Raw genomic sequence first — 25305 nt, forward strand, 5'->3', positions numbered from 1 at the left:
TGTGTGGGTGGGGCTGGGTGAGAGAATTTCACTGGCATGTAAGGGAGAATGGCACCTGGCAAGGGTAGAACACCCCTCCAGTACCCCTGCCCCAGCTCAGCCTGGACATGGCTTTGCCTGCAGTGGAAATGGGTTCAGATGGCCATGTCGGAGGCTCTGGCCAAAGGCTAACCCCGACATCTTGCCCTGCCCCAAGCACCTAAAAATCAGAAATAGACCTGTTTGCACCACTTTAAAATGGCCCCAACAAAAGGGGTGTGGGTGGCCAAGCTGTTGGAGGAGGGAGAGAAACGGCCAGGCTGGGCCCTGAGCCCAGAGGCTGTCCACGAATCTTGGGGGGCAGGTGTTGAGATCTTCTCTCCCAGTAAAGCCCCCCCCACAGTCTCCCACAGTTTCGGGGTAACCCCGGGTGGGGTCTCTGCTCCCCAACTGGTGCCCCAGGCATCATCAGTGCAGCAGAGGGGAAGTGAGCTGCCTGCCATATTCCCCCAGGCCTCAAGGGCCCCCGCCCAGCACACCTATGCAGCCACGCAGTGTCATACCAGCCCGGTAGCACCTGCATGCGGCAGGGACAGTGTCACAGTTGCAGGGACACACTCCTAGGGCAGTTCGACCCCTCACCCAGACCTTACAGCCCCTGAACCACTGGTCGCCCACATCCTGGGGCGCCACACAGGAGGTGGGTATGGGGGAGGGGTTACAGTGACCCTAAACGGTTATCCTCCACCCCAGCCCTCCTTCCCCACAAGTTCCCTCTCCCCTTTTCTGAGTCCCCATCCTTTCCCTGAGTTCCCACCCCACCTCTGAGCCGCCTCCACCGCCGTCCCAGCAGAGGCTGATTCCCCCCACGCTGTCCGGGTGGGTCCAAGCCCCCTCTCGAAGCTCCAGGCAAGCTCCCGCGGGCACGGGCCTCGGTTTCTCGTGACGTGAGGGGAGCCTGCTCGAGGTGGATGATCGGGCGCGCGTCCCCAGACCCCAGACCCCGCGCTGCGGAGGGTTAACTCGCGGGCGGGGCGGTGGCCCGGGAGAGGAAGGGAGGGGAGGGGAGGGGAGGGGCGGGGCGGGGCGGGGCGGCCGGACACCCTCGCCCCGCTGGGCCTGCCTCAGCCATGGCCGCCGGCCACGCGTCCCACGGCGGGCACCCCCGCGCGCAGAGGCCGCATCTGAGCAAGGTGGGTGCCGTGATCCCGCCCGCCCCCCACCCCGATTTCCCGACACGCGAGGCCGGGAGGGGCAGGAGAGGAGTGAGTGCGGGTGCACGCGAGTGTGGACACTACGCGAGCGCGCGAGTGTGGACGCGGGTCTGGGGCGATGGCACTGTGTGAGCGGGGTGGGGCGGCGGAGACCCCGGGGTTGGGGTCGCCGCTCGCTCGCGCCCCCCCTCGCCTCCGCGGTCAGCCACGGCCTGAAATCCCACCATCAGTGAGCGTTAATCTCCTTCAAGCACACTGATCCGGCGCATCCCGGGCTGTTCCGGGGCATCTGGATATGGGGGTAGGGGAGGAGGCCACCGCAGGCCCTCAACCTCCTTTGCCCAGATGGAGCGGATGGTCGTGAGTATGCAGGACCCCGACCAGGGCGTGAAGATGCGGAGCCAGCGCCTGCTCATCACCGTCATTCCTCACGCAGTGACTGGTGAGGTGTTGCAGGGGCGGGGAGGGGTGTGCCGGCCCTGCCTCGGCCTCCCCCTTACCCCAGTCTCTGCTATGCAGGCAACGACGTCATGGAGTGGTTGATCCACAAGTACTGCATCACAGAGGAGGGTAAGGGGTCAGCCCGCTGCTCTTCCTGCGCCCCATACCCGGCCCTGGGGTCGCTGTGCTGATGGCCTAGGGCTGGGGCCAAGCCCACTGTGCTGGGGGACCCAGCTCGGCTCCCCCCACTAAAAATTCACCACCTTGCTCCCCAGAGGCCCTGCACCTGGGCACCCTCCTAGTGCGGCATGGCTACCTATACCCACTGCGAGACCCCTGCCACCTCGAGCTCCGGCTGGATGAAACGCCCTATAGGTTCCAGGTCAGGCTCAATTGGGAGCAGAGAGGACCCATCCCACCAGGCAGTGCCTTGGCAGAGACTCCTGGAAGGGGTGGGGCTGGGGCAGGAGCAGGACCTGTGATGTCACCGCAGATCTTGTGGTCCACTGCCCCCTCCCCAAAAGGCCTGGACTGGAAGCGTCCCTGTGACAGAAAGACCAAGTTAAGGGGAGGGACCTTTAGCAGGGCCCCATAAGGGGTAGTACCTGCAGAGGACTCTACCAGCTTACCCGGGGTCCTTAGGCCCCAGCCCTGAAGAAGGGGCCTAAGGACAGGATCCCTGCACCCCAGTGTGCGTCCTCAATCATGATGGAGCCCGCCCTCCTGCCCTCCCTGGCCACACCAGGGACGCTGGCAGGGCCTGCCCTCAATCTCCACCCCCTCAGCACTACAACTACCTCCTGGGCCTGGGCAGGGAGCCCAGAGTCAGTGAACCAAGCGCAGCTCGGTCCAGGTGGACGGAATGGTGGATGGTCAGCTGAGCCTTGGGACAGTGGGAAGATACCCCCCAGCCAGCCCAGTCTCCTCCCAAGGGAGCTGAGAGGGTGGGGATGACTCTTGGGGCGGGGAAGGCCCAGAAGGTCACAGATACCTTTGTCCTTGCACCACACCAGACGCCCTATTTCTGGATGAGCACCCTGTGGCCAGCCGCTGAGCTGGACTACGGTGAGTGAGGAGGGGTGGGCTAGCCAGGGACAAACTCCCAGGACTGGTGGCTGCAGGTGGGATGCCACAGGGGAGGGGGCATTGCTCCTCTGCAACCTGTGCCCTGTCCTTCCAGCCATCTACCTGGCCAAGAAGAACATCCGAAAGTGGGGGGGTCTGTTTGACCACGAAAAGGTGGGACACCCTCCCCATCCCTCCCAGGCTGAATCCAGCCAGAGGAACCCAGTCCCTACTTGTGGCCCCAGAGCACACAGCCCAGACCCCAGGGTGATGTGGATACACAAGCACAAACACCCTAGGTGGTCTCAGAGGGGAGGTGGGGAGTCCACACCCCAGAGCTGGGCACCGGAGGGAGTTTCCCGCTGGAGACCTCGACACTCCGCAGGAGCACTATGACCAGCTGCACAGGAAGATCAGCCACACGTGGGACCTGGTAGTGATGCAGGCGAGAGAGCAGCTGTGGTGAGACCACGCCCTGCACGCCCCGCACGCCCCCAGCCCAGGCACTGGCAGCCCTGGGACCAGAAACAGCGTACCCAGGCTTGGCTGCCTGCCCAGGCCTCGGCCTGAAGTGGGGGGTGAGGTGGTGGATACAGTGTCCCCCCAGCTCTGCCTACCCCCCCCGCAGGGCAGCTAAGCAGTGCAGGAAGGGGGACAGGCTGGTCATCGCATGCCAGGAGCAGACGTACTGGCTGGTGAACAGGCCCCCGGTGAGCCCCTTGTGGGGGGTGGTCCTTGGACAGCAGCGGAGTCCTGCTAGCGGTCAGTGTGCCTCCTCAGGTGCTCGCTGAGGAGGACCTGCTTTCTGACCCCTGGGAAGGACATGCTTTTAGGGATCCTGTCAGGTGACAGGAAGTTCTTTTTCTGTGGTTCATGATTACCCAGAGGTCACAAGGCCAGGCCTGAGCTGCCCCCACCCACAGACTAGGACACAGCAGCTTCTCTCTGGGTCTAAGGAAGCAGAATGAGGGCACCTGAAGGCCCTGGGCGGGGTGGGGGTGGGGGGGGGTGTGGTGGTGAGTGAGGGCACCTGAAGGCCCTTGGGGTGGGGGAAGGTGAGTGGGGGCACCTGAAGGCCCTTGAGGTTGGGGGAGGTGAGTGGGGGCAGGCTTAGCTGCAGCATGAGGGACTGAGGTCATAGGCCAAGAGCTTCTGGGGTGCTGGCCTGGGGTCAGGCCTTACCCAGATCCGTGGGCCTGGCAGGTGGGTTGAGGTCCCCCTACTGTGTGGGGCAGTGGAGAGACCAGTAGACACGGATGTGTGCTGTGAGGGGCAGTCACAGCGGACCATGAATAGAAGCTCCGGGGGAAAATACTCCATGAAAAAATAAGAGAGGACCCCAGGGGCCTGATTACCTCATCAGGTGTGGGTAGTGCCTCTGGGAAAATGACCCTTAATCTTCCACCTGAGGGTCACGGGGTCTCAGGCGTTGAGGGTGGAGTGGGTGTGGCCAAGGCTGAGCAGTGGGCTGAGGGCCGGTGGTGGTCCTGTGGAGGGACCAGTAATGGCGCCCATGGCCTCCGGGGAGGCATGTGTGTCTGGGGACGGGGTGGTCAGGACGAGGTGCGGCCAGAGGGGCTGTCTCAGGTAGGGCTGGGGTTCTGGCCTGAGCAGCCAGGAGCTCGGAGGTGAGTTTGGCTGAGGCGAGGAAGAACGGGGGGCTTGGGGGCAGGTCACAGACTTCGCTTTAGGAGCCAGGAGCTGGGTGAGGGGCTGGAGAGGGGACCAGAGTGGGCTAGACAGGGAGGGTGCCCTGGGGTGGGGATGGGCAGAGAGCATACAGGTCCCGAGTTCCCCTGAGCATGTTTCCACATTAGGGCCTGACATGGGCGCAGAGCTTCAGTGTATGGGGTTAGGAGGGTCTCAGCAGCCTGCCTGAGCTGTGCCCCCGCTTCATCTCATCCCCCCTCTGCAGCCCGGGGTCCCCAGCGTGCTGGAGCAAGGTCCAGAGCGGAATTCCTGCACTGCTGGAAGAGTGCAGATGGTGAGGACCCTGCATGCACACCCCCCCAGCCCACTCCCCACCCCTGCACAGTGCCCTCCGCTCCATGTGCCCCCACCTCCCTTAACCCCTCCACCTCCCCCCCCACCCCTTTACCCCCCCACTCCACCCACTTCACCACTAGGGGACTGTTTGGGGGCTGCCCACCCACCTGTCCACTTGTCCATCCAAATGTCCAATGATTCAGTCACTCCAAGTCTCCTGCTTTGCTCCCCAGCTCACTGCCCCGACTCCCAGCCCCCTGCTAACTCTCGCTCTCTCTCACCTCCCACCTGCTGCCCTGGGTGCAAGTAAGTACAGTAGACCCTATGGGGGGAGGGGGTCTTTTCCCCCAGGCTAGGGCAGCATCAGGGTCTGTGGGGACTTGGAGGGGTGGCGAGCAGGGCCACGGGCCCGAGCAACCAGGGTCGAATGAACCATGCGCCTCCAAACTGGATGGAATTGGACCAGGACACATATCCGAACTTTGTAGCAGCAGAGTCCTCGGTCAGATCCCACGACACCCAAAACATAGAGCGGAGTCATCTAGTACTTTTCTGAGAAAGCATCTTCCTGACTTCAAAATCATAGTTCACGGCCACAGGTTTGTGATTTCCAGCAAAGTCACGCAGATAGCTGAGAGGAGAGGTTGGCATCACAAGTGTCCTGAGGGTGCTGTCTGCCCTCCCTTCCCTTCAGTACATTTGAAAACATGAAATAGTGACAGTTGGGGAAACTCAAGGCAACTTTGAGCACCTGAGGGCTTGGTGAACACCCCGAAACGTCCAGACTTGAGGCCCCAGAAGGCGTCCTGGAAAGTCAGACCCCTGCATTAGAGGCCAGGGCTCCGGAGGGCAGGGCAGGGGTGGGATGTCAGTCCCTATAGGGACCTGCCTTCTAACTGCAGCCCACCGGCCCCTTCCAGACCAAGACCGTGGATTTCTACAGGCGGGAGGTAGGTCCTGGGGGCAGAAGGGAGGGGAGGGGTGGGCTGGTGGCTCCCAGCCCCAGCGCCCCTCACAGGTCTCCCATCTTAGGTCGAGTGCTTACGAAAGGCACTGGGCAGGGCCCGGGTGAAGTCCTCTGTCTGCCTCGAGGCGTGAGTGGGATGGGGGTGGTGGCTGGAGACCCCCAGCCCAGAGCCCAAACCCTTCCTCCAGTGCCCTCGTCCCCACAGCACTCCCTGCACTGGCCCTGGCACCACCCTCCACCCCCAGGTACCTGAAATTTAGCAGCCAGCGTGGGCCACACGACCCCATCATGTCGGGGTGCCTGCCTAGCAACCCCTGGGTCACAGACAACGATACCTACTGGGCCATGAATGCACCCAGGTGAGCCTGGGGTGGGCCAGGAGCTGCAGGTGTGCCCCTGCCTTCCTCGTGCTCCTGACCCACCCGCCCCTCCCCCAGCGCGGCCGTGCCTACAAGGCTCCGTGTGGAGCAGTGGGCCTTCAGCTTCCGGGAACTCTTGGAAGACCCTGTGGGACGGGCCCATTTCATGGACTTTCTCAGGAAAGAGTTCAGTGGTGAGAAGCCCCCGCCCCTGCTCCCTGCTCGAGCCCCCCCCACCCCAGGTTTCCACCAGCCTGGGGTGGGCCTGACCCCGTGCCCGGACCCCCAGCTGAGAACCTCAGCTTCTGGGAGGCCTGTGAGGAGCTGCGCCACGGAGGGCAGGCCCAGGTCCCCGCCCTGGTGGACGCCGTGTACCAGTGAGTGCCGCAGGGTGGGGCGGGGGGCGGGGGGCGGGCAGCGGCCAGCCCGAATGGCCCAGACCCACCGGGGCTCCTCTCTCCCATGCCAGGCAGTTCCTGGCCCCCGGTGCTGCCCGCTGGGTCAACATTGACAGCCGGACGATGGAGCGGACGCTGGTGGGCCTGGGCCGGCCGCACCGCCATGTGCTGGACGACGCCCAGCTGCACATCTACATGCTGATGAAGAAGGTGGGCGCCTCCTCCCTCGCCGCCCCCCCGCCCCAAGCCGGTGTCAGGTGGCTTCAGTGGCCACAGCTCAGAGGCTGGTCCGCACCTGCTCCCCGTGGCTCCTGCCAGCTTAGTCCCGCAGCTCACAGCGCGCTTTACAGAGCAGCAAACCGAGGCTCAGGGCGGCTGCAGGGCTTGTCCAGCCGTGGTTGTAAAGTGTTCTAACGTGGAAAAGGTCAAATATGAACAAAAAGTAAATGACGAATCCCCACGTACCTACAGCCCACCTTCACAAACTGTCGACTCGGGGCCTATCTGGACTCACGGTCCATCCTGTCCAGTGGCCTACCACACACCACTCCTCACCCCCGACTTTAAAGCCATTTCCAGACTTCCTGTCTGTAGGTATTGCAGGAAGTTCCCTTAAAGGACACGGCCACCGCTTCCCTTTCAACATGGCTGCAGAGGCCAGCATCACACGCGAAACACCAACAGTATTTACTCAATGCCCTCGAGTGGCCAGTCGCGTCCCCTTCCCCACGTGACCTCAGGCTAGTTTCCCGCTGCTGCTTATTCTCTGTGCTGTGGAGGTAGAAGCCTGATGGGGTCTCGGGGCTGAGATCAGGGTGAGAGCAGGCTGGTTTCTTCTGGAGCCTCCAGGGGAGAATCCGTCCTCCTTTCTCCAGCTTCTATGTTCCTTGATTAGATTGTTTTCAGTTTTGTTGTTGTTGGTTCGGTTTGGTTGGGAATTCTTACTTCAGAGGTGGTGTCCGATGTGTTCTCCACTCAGGAGGGATGTCAGTCCAGCTCTCTCTCTTTTGTAGTGAAAGCAGCCTTGACAGTCTGGCCCAGATCCATGATTTCATGAGGGTATGGGATGTTCTAACCCATCACTGCCTCCCTGTTCTGACGCCTCCTCTCTCTGCTCATTGCTGGCCCAGTGGTACCGATCATAGAGGAAAGGCAGGACCGAGGCTTGATTCCTCCTTTAAACATAATTATTTATGGCTGCGTTGGGGTCTGTTGCTGCTGGGCGCGGGCTTTCTCTAGTTGCGGTGGGCGGGGGCTACTCTTCGTTGCGGTGAGCGGGCTTCTCATTGCGGTGGCTTCTCTTGTTGCGGAGCACAGGCTCTAGGTGCAAGGGCTTCAGTAGTTGTGGCGCATGGGCTTAGTTGCTCCGCGGCATGTGGGATCTTCCCAGACCGGGGTTGAACCCGTGTCCCCTGCGTTGGCAGGTGAATTCTTTTTTTTTTTTTTTTTTTTTTAAAACATGTTGGGGGTAGGAGTTTATTAATTAATTAATTAATTTATTTTGCTGTATTGGGTCTTCGTTTCTGTGCGAGGGCTTTCTCTAGTTGTGGCAAGTGGGGGCTACTCTTCATTGCATTGCGCGGGCCTCTCACTATCGCGGCCTCTCTTTTTGCGGGGCACAGGCTCCAGACGCACAGGCTCAGTAGTTGTGGCTCACGGGCCTAGTTGCTCCACGGTATGTGGGATCTTCCCAGACCAGGGCTCAAACCCGTGTCCCTGCATTAGCAGGCAGGCTCTCAACCACTGCGCCACCAGGGAAGCCCGGCAGGTGAATTCTTAACCACTGCACCACCAGGGAAGTCCTAAACATAATTTTTTTTTAATATTTTTTTTCCTAATATTTTGGCTGCATCGGGTCTTCATTGTGGCACACGGGCTTCTCTCTAGTTGTGGCGTGTGGGTTTTCTCTTCTCTAGTTGTGGCGCTTGGGTTCCAGAGCGCATGGGCTCTGGAGTTGTGGCATGTGGGCTTAGATGTCCTGCTGCATGTGGGATCCTAGTTGCCTGACCAGGGATCAAACTTGCGTCCCCTGCATTGGAAGGCAGATTCTTAACCACTGGACCACCAGGGAAGTCCCTTGATTCCTTCTTTAAGTACCACTTTTCAAAATAAGCAGTTGGACCCCTGGTATCTGCCAAGGGTAGTCAGTGAGGTTGGGATGCTTTTAATACCATTGTAAATTCACATTTTGACCATATTTGATGGGTTTCAATCCCTTTCAGTCCTTGTCTCATGGGATGTGCAGAGGTCCCACCCTCTCCGGCTGATTGCTCTTGAGTCCTGTGACGTGTCCGAAATCTATGGTGCTTCCTAGCTTTCTAAGGGGCTGTCCTACTCCAGACCTAAAGCCAGCTATTCCTCGGGCCCTCAGCCCTCCCTCGGGGGTGGTGTTCAGAAACCACGACCTGCACATCAAACCCGTCATAGCGCCAGGGGTGGTCATGGTTCCCAGGACTTTCAGTGGACAGAATCAGGAAATACGTGTTTTAAATAAAACATACCAGGAGTTCATACTGATACTTCTAATTCGGAATCAGGATTATAGAGTTTCCTTAACCTCTTTGGCCTCTATCTCTCTCTCCTCATTCCCCTACTGAAAATCTGGGTTTTCAGTGGTGCCAACATAATCACTCACTTGCTTTTTCTCAAGATTCACTCAGTAGCTCAACTGAGCAGCACGACACTACCATTCACAGTGACTGAGTCGTTTACTGTTTGTTAATTCGGTCCTTTGTCCACAGCCCCTCAGACGCCCCTTGGACACTCGGTTACGTGTGGCTAGGGTGGTGTCGCCCGCTGGACGCCCAGCTTCACTTGTCCCCTTCAGTGTTTGGGGGTTGCTTATTTATTTTATAATTACATAAAACATCTACACAGCTTCAAAATCCAATCTACAAAGTACATTCAACTAAATCTTGTTTATAGCCCTGTCCCTCCACCAAAAGTTAACAATTTAAAATGTGTATTTTTCTTTTTAAAACATAAGCACCTGGGTTCGTAGATTCCTGTCCCTCTTTATTGAATCCCATGGTTTTTGTCGACCTTGCCTTTGTCCCGCTCCACATGACCAGCCTCACTCTGTGGGTCTGCAAGAACCAGTGACACCGGTTCCCTGTCGCAGGAGGCGCCACATTCACTCCCCATGTGGGCACCGGGCTCCTGCGTGGTTGGGGGCTGGTCTCCCTGAGTCCGACCCGGTTTGGGCTGGTCTGGGGAGGCTGCTCCGGCCCAGTCCATTGTGGGCCCCACCCTTGGAGGAGCCTGGGCAGTGCTGGCTGAGACCAGGAGTGGGAAGGGATCAGGCCCAGATGCTGTCTGTTGCAGGACTCCTACCCGAGGTTCCTGAAGTCGGATTTGTACAAAGACCTGCTGGCGGAGGCCGTGGTGCCCCCGGAGACCAAGCGACGGTCAGCCAGGTGGTGCCCAGGGAGGCAGGTGGGATGCCGGGGGTGGCGCCCTGTGCTCAGGCCCCTTCGTCTCCACAGGGTGTTCCCGTTCATGCGGAAGCTGCGCCATTCCAGCCCCAGCCCTGCTCTCCTTCCTGCCTCTGCCTCCAGGGAGCCCTCGGGTGGTGACGGGGAGGCCTAGGTGGGCCTGGGCAGGGGCAGAATGGGGCCATCTTGCCCTCATCAACTCCTCTTGCCCAGGGTCCTTGCAGCCACTGAGACTCCCTGGCGCAGGAGTCCCCTCAGACCCCGAGCGCCCGGCCTCACGGGGGCACCGACCTCTGTGGCTTCCACCTTTTCCCTTGTCACACCCTCCCCCAGAAGGGGCTGTTTGGGTGCTGATTCCCAGGGCAGGGGTGCCCTGGACTGAGACAAGATGGCAGCACACCTGGCATTCCACGCCGGTTCCCACCCCGCTGGTGACTCCCCGGGCAAGATTCATTGTCAGGTGGCCGCCAGCAGGGGGCGTGGGCATGCAGGGGGAGGTGCTGCTCCCACTGGGCCGTGGCCTCTCCGCCTCCGTGGCCACCCGAGGCCCATGGCTTCTCCCCGGTGTTGTACAGAGATGGCTCCAGCATCGTTGCTCCTCCAACAGCCAGCCCTGGTTCACAGCCAGGGCGGCAGAGCCTATGGGGAAAGACACCAGGGAGTCCCCACTCCGAGGGCCCCCCGAGACTCAGCTGCTCCTTTGGGAGTACAGCCAGACTGGCTCAGCTGGGGCAGCGCCACCCCTCCCTCAGGGCTGCCCACACCCTCCCGCTCCCAGCGCAGAAATAAAAGACCTTTGGGTCCTCACTCTGAGCCTGTCCTGCTGTGGTCCAAATCGTGGTGGGTACACACGTGGTGGGTGTGCATGCACGTGTGGCGTGTGGGTGAGGAATGCACTGGTGAGGGAGGTGGTGAAGGACAACGGGAAGTTCAGGTGTCAGAGGCGGTGGGTGGAGGATCCCTTGTGTGGGGTCTGTAGGCCTTGGGCTGGGCTCAGGCTGCAGACTTGGGGAGACAGTGGGGAGCTTGTGCTCTGGTGGTACACGGATGCCTGAGTCTTCCAGGGGAGAGTGAGCACAGAGTCCAGGAGGCTGTCTGGTGTTGAACCCAGCCTCTCCAGGGTCAGCTGTGCCCTAAAACATCACAGTGACAGGGAGCACAGTGCGGGCTTTATTTACAAGTCCAGGGTGCACTGGTGAGGTTGTCTCCGGGGCGGCCCAGACCCCGAACTCCTGCACATCATCCTGGAACCTAAAGGCTGGCCCCTGCCCAGAGCCGGCTCCTCCATCCTCCGCTGTGGACCCAGACCTGGGCCCTTGGGCCCGGGTGGCTTCTCACAGGGACAGGGAATCCAACCCCTCAACCTCAGCCTTGTTGTTGCCTCCCAGGCCTTCACAAGGAGAAACAGACCTGGTTCTGGAAGCAGGCTTGTCACACGTAAGCGCCTTCAGGAAATTCCTGCAGGATTCTCCACAACAGCCCCCATCACTTTGGTAACCCAAACCTTTGTCTCACTGAAGCCCCCTGGGCTCCTGCTGCCTGGGCGGCTACCAGAGCTCAGTCCTGGAGGACACAGGTGCTGGGGAGGACCCCCTGCCTGTCCCGGGTGGGAGAGTGCCCACAGGCTGGGTTCCTAGCCTGCTGTGGGTGAGCAGGGCGGGAACCACAGACCTGAGATGCACTTGGAGGCCGTGCTGGACGCTCCCAGTCTCTGATTGGGTGGTGTGGGTGCTGGCCTCATCTCCCCAGCAGCCTTTCCCACTGATCCAGCAGACAAACACAGGCACACATGGGGCTTTCCAGACAGTGCAAAACCAGTGTTTATTCTGATTTCTTCCCGAGGCACCCGCGGTCATCAGGCTGCTTGCTTTTGTCCGGGCACGGCTGAGTCCCACAGCACCAGGCGGGTCTGGGGTGACCAAGGCACAGAGGTGAGTCTTGCATCAGGTGACACCGACTGTGGGGGGGTGTCCAAGCACCAGGAAGGAGGGGCCGCTGGCCACACCCAGGGGTGCAGGGATCCCTGAGGGACAAGGAGCTCCAGTGTGTACCCAGGGGTGCACGCTGACCCCAGGGCACATCCTGGGGCCAGGTCCTCGGGACACTCACAGCTCAAGGCAGCCCATCCATCACATCCTCCCAGGACCCATTCCTCATGGGCCCTGTCATGGGCTCTCCAGGGCGAGTTACCACCAACCACACCAGGGTGTGGGCCTGCGTTAAGCCACCAGGGCCCACCACCCTCTGAGCTCCACGACCCCAGGGAGACAGTGCAGAGAAGGCAAGGCTCAGACAGAAAGAGGGAGGGGATTCTGCAGCCAAGGCTCTGGCCAGGCATGGAGGAGTGAGGGTGAGCTGCTGCCAGCACAGGCTCTGCCCAGGGAGACCTGGGTGGGGCTCGGAGTGGGGACCTGAGTGAGGACCTGGCATGCTGGCGGGAGAGGGGAGAGGACCTGGCACGTCCCTGGGGTAACGGGCCCAGTGGAGAGCGTCGCCAGGTCACCAGGTCGGGAGTCGGTGTGCAGACCGAGCCAGTGAAGGGCTGATTTCCCAGGATGTGAAATTTCAGCAGCCACCTCTGCTTCGGGCTCTGGCCAAAGCACGTCTAGGCCTCGTTCCGGTACCGTAGGCGAGAGAACCGGTCCCTGACGGCCTGGTCGCTGTCGGGGCCACCCTCAGCCAGGCGGACTACCTTGCTGCTCGGGATGAGGTCCCGCACCTTGTGTTTGGCCACGGAGACCAGGCCGGGTGGATCCGGGCTGGCCGGGCCCGTCAGGAGAATGTAGGCAGCGTGGCGGCTCGGCTCAAGCAGAACCACTGTGGGGACATGGCCGTCAGGTCCCGGGACCAGCCAGCACAGGCCTCCCATGGCTGGCGGCCCGGGCCCATGCGGGTCGCACTCACCCTGGAAGGTGACGATAGGGGCGGAGATGTTGGCCAGTTCCAGCAGGACTCCGGGCTGCGTGGGGTGGAACATGTACAGGTGGTGCCCAGCGGCTCCGGGCTCCTGCAGGGAGTGCAGCGGGGGCATGAGGCTGACCCTCCTGGACGCTCCTGACTGGGACCACACCCAGAGCTGTGTCCGCCGGCGTCCCACAAAACACCCACCTCCCGCCCCCCTTCCCCACCTGACCCTAACCCTTCTCGGTTGTCTTCCAGCTGCCACCCCTCGCACCCACTTCCTCCCAGAAAGCCCAGACCCCCTTTTCCTGCCCACCCTGCATGGCTTCTATCTATCTGTACTCACCCAGCCACCGGCTCCACCCCATGCCACAAACCAGGACCCAAGACTGTACCGTCTGGTTGGCACCAGCCAGCGCATGGAGGCCCCAGAAGAAGAAGGCGGAGCGGTGGTCTGCGGTGGGAAGGCTGGCGGACCGCGGGTCCCTGGAGAGGCCTGGGAGAGCCTGGCTCCACAGGACAGCCCCGGAGCTGAGGTCCAGGAGCAGGATCTGCAGAGGGAGGGGCAGCACGAGGTTGCGTCCCAGAGGGCGGCTCACCGAAGCCTCTGGTCCCCGCTCGGCCCACGGCTCAGCCAGCTTCCCTCAGCTACGGGCAAAGGTGAGACCCAGGAGCAAGTGCCGCAACCTGTCTCTCAGAGCCGGTCCCGTTCTCGATGACCATGGCTGGGGTGTCAGGCTTGTAGTAGCCGAGGATGGGTTTTCTGGAAGGAGAGTGGAGGGGAGGGCTCACACGGGCCTCTGAAGGAGATACCTGGGATAGGCTGCACCTGCACGGGCCGCAGCTTTGACGCCAGGGGGTCTCACTCTCCTCCCCAAGGGCAGGGTGGCACCAGGTGACAGGCAGTGGCCTCTGGCAGAAGCATACGGGCCTTGTCCCCAGGGCCGCCAGGGGTGGGGATGGGGGGACACGCTGGGGTACGCAGCTCCCTGGAGAAGGACCCCATACCTCAGGACCTGGGCTGCACCGAGGGTCCACCTGGGCACCAGCTCCTGCCCGTCCAGCAGCACGCAGGCCTCGGAACTCACGAGAAGCAGGTCCTCACCCACCTTCCCCGGAACGTTCATCAGGTAGCGGACAGCTCCTGAGCTACATGGGCAGGAGGGGCGGGATAGGGCCCCGGGTAGGGTTGGGGACGGGACCCTCCCCAGCGATGCCTGCCGGGCTGTTTCCCTCAGGCTCCCAGGGCTCAGCCTCATCTTTCTTACTTCTCCAGTTTCAAACTAAAAGGAAGGCCCTCACTGGATGCAGGGACCAGTGAGCCCGGGGGCGGGGGGGCCATCTTCTCCCCCGTTTTTATTCGTCTTCTGTTTGCCAGTTTACTGAGTCTGAGCCCAGGACGACCTCAGACACATGACACAAAGTAAGGGCCCTGTGCCCGCCCTACGGCTCCTCCTCGCGCCCGGGGCCCCGCGCACAGGCCCCCACACCCCCGACCTGTGCTCCTGCAGCCTGTGGGAGGTGGCGTTGAGCCTGCCCTCCCAGAGGGGGTCGCTTTTGAGCGAGCTCTCCCTCCCGGTGGCCTTCTCATACAGGCCCTTCACTGAGTGGCTGCAGAGGGAGGTGCCTGTGAACAAAGAAGAGCCTTGCGTCACCTGTCAGCGGGTGATGACTTCGAGTCCCTGGAACAACAGCGGGAGCCACTAGCCCCACATCTGCTTCCTCCCAGGTGCCAGCAGGCCCACGAGGGAGGCCGCCCTGGGGCAGCGGATGCCACGTACCGCAGGGGATGAGGACGTAGTGGGCACCTACACTGGTGACATAGAGGATGGAGCCGCTGGTCCCGTCCACACCCAGGCTGCCCGGGGGGCCGACTTGCTGCCCGGTGCCGCCTGAATAGACGTAGCCATTGACCTGCAGCACACGGAGGAGAAGGGGAGCAGGCCCACCCGCTGGGTCGAACCTATAGTGTCTGATGCCGGGAGACGTGGGGCTGCCCGCACCATCCTCAGAGCTGTGCCCATGGCACCAGTGGGAAGCACACTCTCTGCCACTCTTGGGGGGCCCGGAAGTGCCCGCTGGGTCTGCAGGCACCCGAGCTTGGGGCAGCGGGGGAGGCCAGTGGCTGGAACGAGAGCTCTACCTGGTTCTCCTCCTGGGTGATGACCAGCAGGTCTGGGACCCCGTCAGCATCGATGTCGGGCACCTGGAGCAGAGGGCTCAGGACGGACACGTTCCCCCCAAAGCTGCTGGGATGGCTCCACAGGGTCTCCCCTAAAACCAAGCACAGGGCCCGTGTGCTGCCATGGGAAAAGCCATGCGTGTGTAGCCGCCTGGTGCCCATAGGCACGTGTCAGCAGCATCACTTTGGGGCAGCACAGCCCCCTCCTTTCTTCTCATCCTGTTTCCAGTGTTTGGCTGACGCAGATCCTCCCCCTCAGATGGGCAGGGCCTGGCCTCCCTGCCGCCCACTGGGGTCACACATGCAGCCTCTGCCCCGTGCACAGGACGGGAATGAAAGTGCAGCCTTGTGGACGGACCCGGGGACTGAGGTCCTGACCGGACAGCATGTGACCTGAGTACGATCTGCCCACGCCCGTGTTTAGTCAGACTCTTCTCAAAGTATTTCCAGCTTGCTCTTTATTCTCCTCCCTACTCTTAAAACCACACCTTACAAAGGAAGTGCTGCTACCCCCAAACCTAGCATCAAGGCACAGAATTCCTTAGGGCTTTGGAAAAGGACCAGGGCCTGTTGCCTTAAGGCAGGTCTCGGGGCTCAAGCTAGCCAGGCCCACACACCCCATCCCCGGGGCCTGCCCAATGAGCGGGCATCAGCAATGCCCCCACCCCCTCCAGGTGCCATGCCGCAGGCACAGGCGGGACTTAGGAGGGGATGACAGTGAAGTGTGACTCCTCATGGGGCGTCCCCCTCCCACCCGTACCTTCCTTCCTATCCAGCCACACCGCCCACAAGAGCCCGGGCTGACCCTCCTCAGAGCATCCTGGCATCGGACCCGTGTGCGGAGGCCTGGGGGACACGGGAAGCAGCCTACCTGTGACCGAGTTGACTGCAATGAAAGGGCCAGGTCTGCCAAGGATGATGCAGGCAGAAGACGCCCCGCTGCCCCCCGGCTGGGGGACACCGCACTCCACGAGGGCCCTGTTCTGGGCCACGGGCCTCTCCCAGAGGACGGTGCCGTTGGCCCCCGACACAGCGGCCACGAAGGTGCAGGGGGAGGAAAAGCCTGGAGGGAGAGACCCAGGTCTGCAGGGCTGAGCGTGCTGGCCTCGTGCTGTGGCCCTGCCCTGGGCTCTGTCCCTGGATCCCTGGTGTTGACCCCATGGGGTCAGCAGCCCAGTGAGGAAGGTGAGTGACATGAAAGTTCCCAGAAATTCCACCAACTGCTTCCCCCAAAACCGAGAGGGCGAGGGGATTCCTCCTCCTGCAGGGAGCTCATTTTTGGGGTAAAAACAAAATTACCTTCATCAGCACAGGAGAGGCTGAAATTGCTTCTGCTGCTGTTGGTGTTTTTATAAAGAAAGAGAACATCCTGGATCCTGTCCTTGTTCACGTCTTCTGTGGCCAGAAAGTCATAGGCAACTGAAAAGGAAACCACCGGCTACTTTCCCAGGCCAGGCCTGACGCGCCTCACTCTGGGCGCCGTGGGGCTGAGTGCCAGGTGCATTTGCCCGTGGAGCAAACACAGGGAAGCGCTGCTTCCTTGTGGGCTGGCAGCCCCACACCCCTTCAGAGCAGCAGCAATTCTTCATCACTTGGGTGTCAGTTGTTAAGGACACCTGGGCATCACAAATGGACGTTCTGCACACCTTCTGCTCAGGGCCAAGTCCCTCCCCAATCAGACTGGGGTCTGGAGTCCACAAGTCCGCACTCACAGGGGCTACCTCTTCCTTCATTCAAGGACTCAAATGATAAACTACATGCTTTAAAATCAAACACCAAAGGAACAAAATGAGGCCCTTACCTCACTCCATATACAAAAATGAATTCAAAATGGATCAAAGACCTAAACTTAACAAGTGTAAAACTCTTAGAAGAAAACATAGGGGTTGGTTTTGGCAATGATTTCTTGGATATGACACCAAAAACACAGGCAGGAAAAGAAAAAAATAAGTAAATTGTACTTCATCAAAGGACACCATCGAGGGAGTGAAAAGACAGACCACAGAAGGGGAGAAAATATTTGCAAACCATACCTCTGATAAAGGATTAATATCCAGAATATACAAAGAATGCCTACAACCCAACAACAAAAACAAACAACCCAATTCAAAAATGGGCAAAAGACTTGAACAGATGTTTCTCCTAAGAAGATATACAAATAGTCCATAAACACACGAAAAGATGCTCAACATCACTAGTAATAAGGGAAATGCAGATCAAAACCATGAGGGGACCTCCCTGGTGGCGCAGTGGTTAAGAATCCGCATGCCAATACAGGGGACACGAGTTCAATCCCTGGTCCGGGAAGATCCCACATGCCTCGGAGCAACTAAGCCTGTGTGCCACAACTACGGAGCCCGTGTGCCCTACAGCCTGTGCGCCACAAGTACTGAGCCCACGTGATGCAACTACCGAAGCCCAAGTGCTCTGGGGCCCGCGTGCCGCAACTACTGAGCCCATGTGCTGCAACTACTGAAGCCCGCGCCCCTAGAACCGGTGCTCTACAACAAGAGAAGCCACCGCAATGAGAAGCCCACGCACCGCAACGAAAAGCAGCCACCACTCACAGCAACTAGAGAAAACCAGTGCACAGCAACGAAGACCCAACACAGCCAAAAATAAAAATAAAATTATGAAAGCAGGGACTCAGACAGTTACTTGTACATGAATGTTCAAAGAAGCATTTACAACAGCCAAAAGGTGAAAATAACCCAAGTGTCCATGGATAGAAGAATGGATAAACAAAATGTGATCCATCCATACAATGGAGTATTATTCACCCATAAAAAGAAATGAAGTTCTGCAACACGCTACAACATGGATGAACCTCGAGGACATTATGCTCAGTGAAATTAGCTAGTCACAAAAAAACAGACAATTCCAGTTATATGAGGTACTTAGAACAGGCATATTCTAGAGACTGAAGTGGAACAGAGGTTACCAGAGGGTGGACAGGAGGGCAGGATGGGAGTTGCTGTGTGTTGGGCACAGAATATCTGTTTGAGATGATAAAGGTTTTGAAAAGAGTGATGGTCAATGCAGCATTGTGAATGTTTGAATGCCACTTTTTGTTCACTTTAAAATGGCGATTTTTGGGTGATGTGTATTTTACTATAATTAAAAATAAAACTGAATACCAGACACAAGACTTCCAGAATCATGGAGTGAAGAGCTTGGCAAACAAATCCTCTCCTCTAAAAATAACAGTAAAATGAGGCAAAGTTGTCAAAAGCACCCATTTCAGGACACTGGAACCAGACTGAAGGCACACCTTAAATCGAGAAGCACTGATTTAAGAAACACTATTGAGCCGTGGGTTGGAACAGAGGACATCTGGGGCCTTTCACCTTGGGCTGCTCCCATGCTCACCCTCCATCAGCCAGGTACCACACTGGGTGAGATTAGAAAGCAGCAGCTTCCTGCCAGGGGGGCTGAAAACAGGAGTGATCTCCGGGGCAGACCAAGGGGAGGCCAACTTTGGAGCCAGCTCCAGGGTGAGATACACATAGGGAGATGGGCCAGAAAGTGAGACACCCTAGTTGGTTCTGATAAGACCCCACATATTACGGGCAGTCTGAAGGCTTCACCCACCATCAGGAGAGACGAGAGAGGGCCCTTGCTTTCTCCATGTCTATGAGGACAAAGTCATCACCAGAAAAGAAAGCTGTGTTTGGGAATTCACTGAAGGCCCAGAGGTTAGAACGCCATGCTTCTACTGCAGGGGGCATGGGTTCGATCCCTGGTCATGGAACTAAGATCCCACAAGCCGTGTGGCATGGCCAAAAAAATAAAATAAAATGGGGCTAATAATCTAAAAAAAGTAAGAATGAAAGAAGGAAAGAAAGAAAGGGAAGAAAGGGAGGGAGGGAAAGCTATGTTCAATATCCCTCACTAATACAGACACAAACTAGCAAACTGGACCCAGCAACCTGAAGAAGTGATGGTACAACATGATCTAGTGGGTTATACCTCAGGAACGCAAGGTTGATTTAACATCTGAAAATCAAGGTGATATGCCAGGTTCACAGAATAAAGGACAAAAACCACACAGTTGTCTGACAGAGAAAAAGCATTTGACAAAACCCAACACCTTTTCATTATAAAAACCCAAACAGATAAAGGGCATCTACAAAAAGCCTACCGCTATTAGCACACCTACTGCTGAAACATGTAATGTTTTATTCCCAAGATTGGGAGGAAGATACCTGCTCTCACCTCATCTGTTCGACATTGTACTGGAGATTCGAGCAATGAAATCAGGCAAGAAAAAGAAATAAAAGGGAAGGAAGAAGTAAAACCGTCTCTCTCGTTTTTTTTGCATATTGCGTGATTCTGTAGGTAGGAAATTCTAAATACACACATACACCCCTACTAGTCTAGTTAACGAGTTCAAGGCCACAATTTAAAAGGTCCATATAATAACCAGCAGTGTTTCTATAAACTACCAAAGGGAACTTGAAAATTAAATTCACACAACAATTCCTATCACAAGAGCATCAAAGAGAACATTCAGTGGTGGGGGAGGGGTGGATTGGGAGTTTGGGGTTAGCAGACACAAACTATTATGTATAGGATGGATAAACAACAAGGTCCTACTGCATAGTACAGGGAACTATATTCAATATCCTGGGATAAACCATAATGGAAAGAATATGAAAAAGAATATATATATGTACAACTGACTCATTTTGCTGCAAAGCAGAAATTAACACAACACTGTAAATCAACTATACTTCAATAAAATTAAAAAATATGCTTAGATAAAAGTACTCATAAAAAAAACCAGAACATTTTGGAATAAATTTAACAAAAGAAGTGCAGGACTTGCCCACTGAACACTGTAAAACACTGTAAAACCCCCTATACGGGGACTGCAAGGTTGGATACTGTTATGATGCAACTCTACCCAAACTAATTTATAGATTCTACACAATTTCTGTTAAAACCCAAGAAGCCTTTTTTACAGAAATTGACAAGCTGCTCCTAAATTTTTATAAAAATGCCAAGGACCCAAAGAGCCAAAACAATGTTGAGGAGAAATAAAGGAATGGAGTTGGAAGACTTCCGTCTGTGGAGCTGTGGAAATCAAGACGATGTGGCACTGGTTTAAGGACGCAGAAGGACAGAACACCACTGATGGCTGAATGCGTTTCAGCAAAGGCGCCAGGCCACTCAGTGGGGGAAGGACCACGTTCCTGACCCTGTCGACATGCACGCCTCCCACCCCCAGACTCACGGGAGCTCTGCAGCATCAGTGCTGAGAGCAGGGAGGTGCCCTTGTGCCTCTGAGACGGTCCTGCTGGGAGGAAGGCATGTGTGACCATTTCTAGAAATCCTGCCACTTGCTTCCACCAAACACTCTATACAAAAAACAACCTCGAAATGGATCACAGACCTAAACGGCAGAGTGAGAACTCTAAAGCTTCTCAAAGAAAAAACAGGAGAAAATCTTCATGACCTTACATTAGGCAAAGAGTTCTTAGACACCAAAAACACAACCCATGCTAAAAAAAAATGGTACGTTTGACTTCATCAAAATTTGAAACTTTTGTGCTTCAGCAGGCAGACACACTATAGAAAATAAAAAGACAAGCCCCAGATAGGTCACAAATATTCACAAGTCACATATGTGATTAAAGACTTGTACCTGGAACATATAAAGAACTTAAAAATTTTTTATTGACATACAGTTGATTTACAGTGTTGTGTTAAAAGAACTTTTATAACTCAATAATAAAACAATTATATTTTTAAGTGAGCGGAAGATTTGAATAGACAATTACCAAAGATGATATAAGAATGGCTAATAACCCACGTGAACATCATTAGTCACCAGGTAAACGCAGACTATAAATGCAATTAGGTACCACTTCACACCCACTAGGAAGGCTACACTAAAAAAGACAAGAGATTTCCCTGGTGGTGCAGTAGTTAAGAATCCACCTGCCAATGCAGGGGACATGGGTTCAAGCCCTGGTCCGGGAGGATCCCACATGCCGCGGAGCAGCTGGGCCCGTGCACCACAACTACTGAAACCTGCATGCCTGGAGCCCGTGCTCTACAACAAGAGAAGCCACCGCAATGAGAAGCCTGTGACTGCGGCGAGGAGTGGCCCTCGCTCACTGCAACTAGAGAAAGCCCTTGCGCAGCAACAAAGACCCAATGCAGCCAAAAACAAACAAACAAATTAATTAATTTAAAAAAAAAAAGATAATGACAAGTGTTGGCTAGGATGTGGAGAAGCCAGAATCCTCTCCCACACAGCCAGTGGGGACATGAAACGGTGCAGCTTCCAGGGAAGGCCTGGCAGTGACAGGAGTCAAACACAAACTTACCACGAGGTTCAAGAGTTCTGCTCCTGGCAACCTACCCAAGAGAAATAAGACATATGTCCACACAAAGATTTGTACACAAATATTCACAGCAGTGTTACTCATTAACAGTCAAAAACTGAAAACGATGCAAACATTCACCAACTGGTCAATGGATGAATACTCTGGTCTGTCCACACAAAGGAACACACTACCACATGGATGAACTCATGTAAGTGAGAGAGGCCAAAGATGCATCTTACATGATTTCATTTACATGAAACGTCCAGGAACAGCAAGTGTATAGAGATGGGAAGCCCACTGGCAGCTCGGGGCTGGGGCCTGCGGGCAAGGAATCGTGTAGAGATGATGGATGTGCTAAACACTGGATTGTGGTGACAGCTGCACAGGTGCTCAAGTCTCTTTTTTTTTTAGAACAAGTTTATTTTATTATTTTTTTAAATAATAGTTCTTTAATTAATTAATTAATTTATTTATTTTTGGCTGCGTCGGGTCTTAGTTGCGGCACGTGGGCTCTCAGTAGCTGTGGCTCGTGGGCTTAGTTGTCCCGCGGCATATGGGATCTTAGTTCCCTGATCAGGGATTGAACCCGCGTCCCCTGCATTGTAAGGCAGATTCTTTACCACTGGACCACCAGGGAAGTCCCAGTGCTCAAGTCTTAAACTGACTAAGAATCATCGAATCGTACACTCAAAGCAAGTGAATATTATGATAATAAATTATATCTCAATTAAGCTGCCAAAAATAAACACAAACATGTATTACTTCACCCTCTCAAAATTAGGCACCAAATTCTGAACAAAATTGACCGTCAGTGGGGCTTAAACAAGAAATTCCCCTTATTCCACCAGAGAGGGCTTCAAGTCTGTGCAAAGAAACATTGCGAGGCTGTCAGCACCCACGCCCGCTGATACGGGCACAACTCCCAACAGGCAGGGAAGTGCCCAGAGGAAAGCTGACTCAGCAGCTTCCATAAGGCCAAGATTTTACGAGAGAGAAATCAAGTGTGCTCAACTGTGGTGGGGCGGACTGGAAACTCGGCTGGAGCACGTCAGGGAGACCCAGCCACAAATCTGCTGCCTGGTTTTCACATTTAGAACAGTCTTCGCTACATCTATTCTGACAGCTGCTCTGTTTTACTAACGTTTTTTTAATTCAGAAAAGTAACCAAATGGGCCACTTTCCTTTCCTGACCCCCCTCCCGTCCTTCCTGAGGACGCTCCTGTTTCCATGAGAGGCGGCCCCCAGCCCCCAGACTCCAGGGGACCCGGGGATACTCGGCGCCCCTGCCCCACAAGCCGCCCGCACCTGCTGCCTTGTAATCGATCCTCCACACCCCCTGTGACGCCGGCCGGTCTGGACATGGGATGATGAAGGAAACCACGAACACCACGAAAAGGCAGACAAACAGCGAAAGAAAAAAGGCCACCGTCCGGCACCGGGAGAGGCGGGACTGCGGGGGCGGCTTCACGCTGGTTTCCTTTCCCGCTGGGTTTCCCAGATGTTCCTGCACCTTCCTGTTCTCGTTCTTCAGGGGGTGGATCTCGGCTTCTAAGTCCTTGCTGTCCGTCATCGTGTGCACACCCCCAAGCTCACCTCTTGGCCACTGTGGTGGCGACACAGGAGAGCTGGTCAGGAGCCCCAGGAGCGGCTGTGACCGCGGCCCATCAGCCCAAGAAAGGGTATCACAGACTCCACTGGAGAAGGCCTCTAACTCAGAAGGGCAGTGGGCGCACAGAGGCAGCACGCAGCTCTACGCTCTGCAGCTCCTGCCTGCTGACCCGGGCAGGCCGCCCGGGCTAGACTACGGCAGAGCATGCATTAAACATTAACTATTAACTGAGGCACCTCTGACCGGCCTCCCGACCTGAGTCGGGGTCAGCCCCCCAGGGAGGGGGCTGTACTTACTCACCGGGTGACCCAAGTGAGCTGCGAGGTCTGACCGCACCTGTGTCCTTCCCTGTGAAAGGAAAACAACAGTGTTTACAAGACTCTGAGGGTTAAAGCAGTAGATGCACAGAAGCACTTATAACAGCATCTGACACAGTGAGCACTCACTCAAGCTAATTATTATTGGTAACAAGATAAAGTCACACCGGGGCTGGGGGGGGTGGGGGGCGGATGCAGGACGACCTTCCTCCTTCCTGCCCCTCCTGCTGGCAGCACTGGGCGTGTCGGGGAGGAAACCCGGGGCGGCCACCTCGGAAAATAAGACGGAAAACACTTCCGAAGTTGAACCACAGACATAGTGGGCCTGACAGCTGGAAACCTTCATCACCAAGCTTCGTGCTCTTCATCGTGCGAGAAAGAAACAAACTTCTGCCTGGCGTAAGGCGAGATATTTGTTATTTTGGTCCTTTTTAAACAGCCAAACCAGTGTCCTAACTAACACAAATTATATTGAGAGGGTGCAAGGGATCAAAGGGTCTGAGTGGGTTATAAGCCTCATCTACATGAGAGGGAGGCTGTGCCAGTGGTTAAAACCAGGACAGCGGGAAGGGCTCCCTCTGGGAAGGGGTGGGTTAGGGAGGCAGGAAGAGACAACAGAATGCTGGTTTTCTCTATAAACGTTTTACCTTCTGACTTTAATTGTTTTTCTCTATTATTTAATAAAAATAATTCACTTAAAAGCCTGTGTACACAGCCACTAGAGCAGCTTTGGTAATAAAATGTAAAATGGCAGGGGTGGGTGAGGAGGTAGAGACCCTGGGAAACACAGTCGTGCACAGCGGCGAGGAGGAAGCACGGCAGCCACTGTGGAAATGGCCTGGTGGTTCCTCAGACGATCAAATATGGGGCAACTGTCCGACCCAGCAGCTCCACTCCTAGGTGTTTTTCCAGGAGACCTGAGAACAGGGACTTACACAAACACCTCTACACAAATGCTCTGAGCTTCATTGTTCTGAATAACCCCACTATCCATCAACAGGTGATGGAAAAACAGAATGGGGTCTGCCCACACTGTAGACTATTACACAGCCATGAAAAGGAGTGAAGCTCTGACATAGGCGATAGCATGGACAAACCTCAAAAACATGACGCTTGGTGAGATTATACAGACACAGAAGGTCACGTATTGTACGACTCCGTTTATACGAAATGTCCAGAACAGGCAGACCCCTGGAGGCAGAAAGTAGATAAGTGGGTGCCAGGGGCTGGGGGAGGGGGCTCTGGGGAGTGCTAATAGGTGAGCCTTCCTTCTGGGATGGTAACAATGGCTGCAAAACCCAACGCGTGTACTAAATGTCAGTAATGGTAAAGTTCATGTTGTGTGTACGTTACAATTTAAAAAGAAAACCAAACAAATCTCTGTGCCTCCCCCTAGTGCTGAGACATGAGTTTTAACATCCTGCAGTCAGAAAAGGTGAGCCTGTCAAGGTAATGAGCTGGACACAGGAAATCAAACAAGGACTCATGACCAGGGGCCTCCTCAAGCCCAAGCATCTTACCCGTGGGGCGGGAGGTGGGGGCCCGTCTGGGAGGGATGGGAAAGAGCCGGCAGCAGAGCCTGGATCTACCTGGTGCATCCAGCCTCTGTGGTCCCAGCGAGGGGAGTGTGAAATATTTAACATGCGTAGATTCTTTTAGCAAAGCAAAGAAAACTGAATGAGAGACCAGAATGCTAAAATTACTGATTTTAAAAGCTCTATCTATAAAGTTCTCTTTTGTAAGAACTTTAGAACGTTGGGCCAGAAACTCAAGCTCTCTGAACCACGGCTGTGCAAGCACGAGGGCACCTGCTCAAAATGACAACCACTCACATCCCACTTACAACCCTGTTTCCCAGACCTCATTTGCGGCTGGCACACCTGGAGACCAGGTCTGCACAGGGAATCCGCTTTCACAAACGCAGGCGCATGTGGGGATTGCAAAGCGCTGGTGAAATGCAACCAGGCAGTCTGTGAATGCAGTGGGGTGAGCACAGAGCTCCCTCCCGAGCCATGATCCTCACCTTGGGCACATTCACCACCCGATCAAATCAGCCTGTCTGGGTGGGGCCGGGCAGAAGGCGACTCCCAGGTCCAGCCACCTGGGAAAAAGCGCTGG

At 56.3% G+C, this 25305-nt stretch overlaps 2 protein-coding genes across 2 annotated transcripts; one reads left to right on the plus strand and one right to left on the minus strand.

Moving 5' to 3' along the window:
- Window positions 1-1109: 1109 nt before the first annotated feature.
- On the plus strand, window positions 1110-9997 carry RGS11 (regulator of G protein signaling 11). The gene is made up of 17 exons (XM_065893250.1): window positions 1110-1172; window positions 1539-1635; window positions 1713-1763; window positions 1910-2016; window positions 2648-2699; window positions 2815-2873; window positions 3085-3161; window positions 3328-3409; window positions 4615-4683; window positions 5606-5635; window positions 5718-5779; window positions 5898-6011; window positions 6090-6205; window positions 6301-6388; window positions 6481-6619; window positions 9734-9816; window positions 9895-9997. The coding sequence occupies exons 1-17, from the start codon at window positions 1110-1112 to the stop codon at window positions 9995-9997; spliced, it is 1392 nt and encodes a 463-aa protein (XP_065749322.1).
- Window positions 9998-12448: 2451 nt separating this feature from the next.
- On the minus strand, window positions 12449-22831 carry FAM234A (family with sequence similarity 234 member A). The gene is made up of 11 exons (XM_065893393.1): window positions 22567-22831; window positions 16226-16345; window positions 15798-15989; window positions 14888-15018; window positions 14526-14658; window positions 14242-14371; window positions 13753-13893; window positions 13432-13507; window positions 13140-13295; window positions 12748-12850; window positions 12449-12660 (listed from the first exon to the last, which is right to left on the minus strand). Exons 1-11 carry the CDS (start codon window positions 22829-22831, stop codon window positions 12449-12451), a joined length of 1659 nt encoding a protein of 552 aa, XP_065749465.1.
- Between the last annotated feature and the right edge of the window lie 2474 nt (window positions 22832-25305).

Source organism: Phocoena phocoena, chromosome 15 (assembly GCF_963924675.1).
Source record: "Phocoena phocoena chromosome 15, mPhoPho1.1, whole genome shotgun sequence".
NCBI classification, from domain to species: Eukaryota; Metazoa; Chordata; class Mammalia; order Artiodactyla; family Phocoenidae; genus Phocoena; species Phocoena phocoena.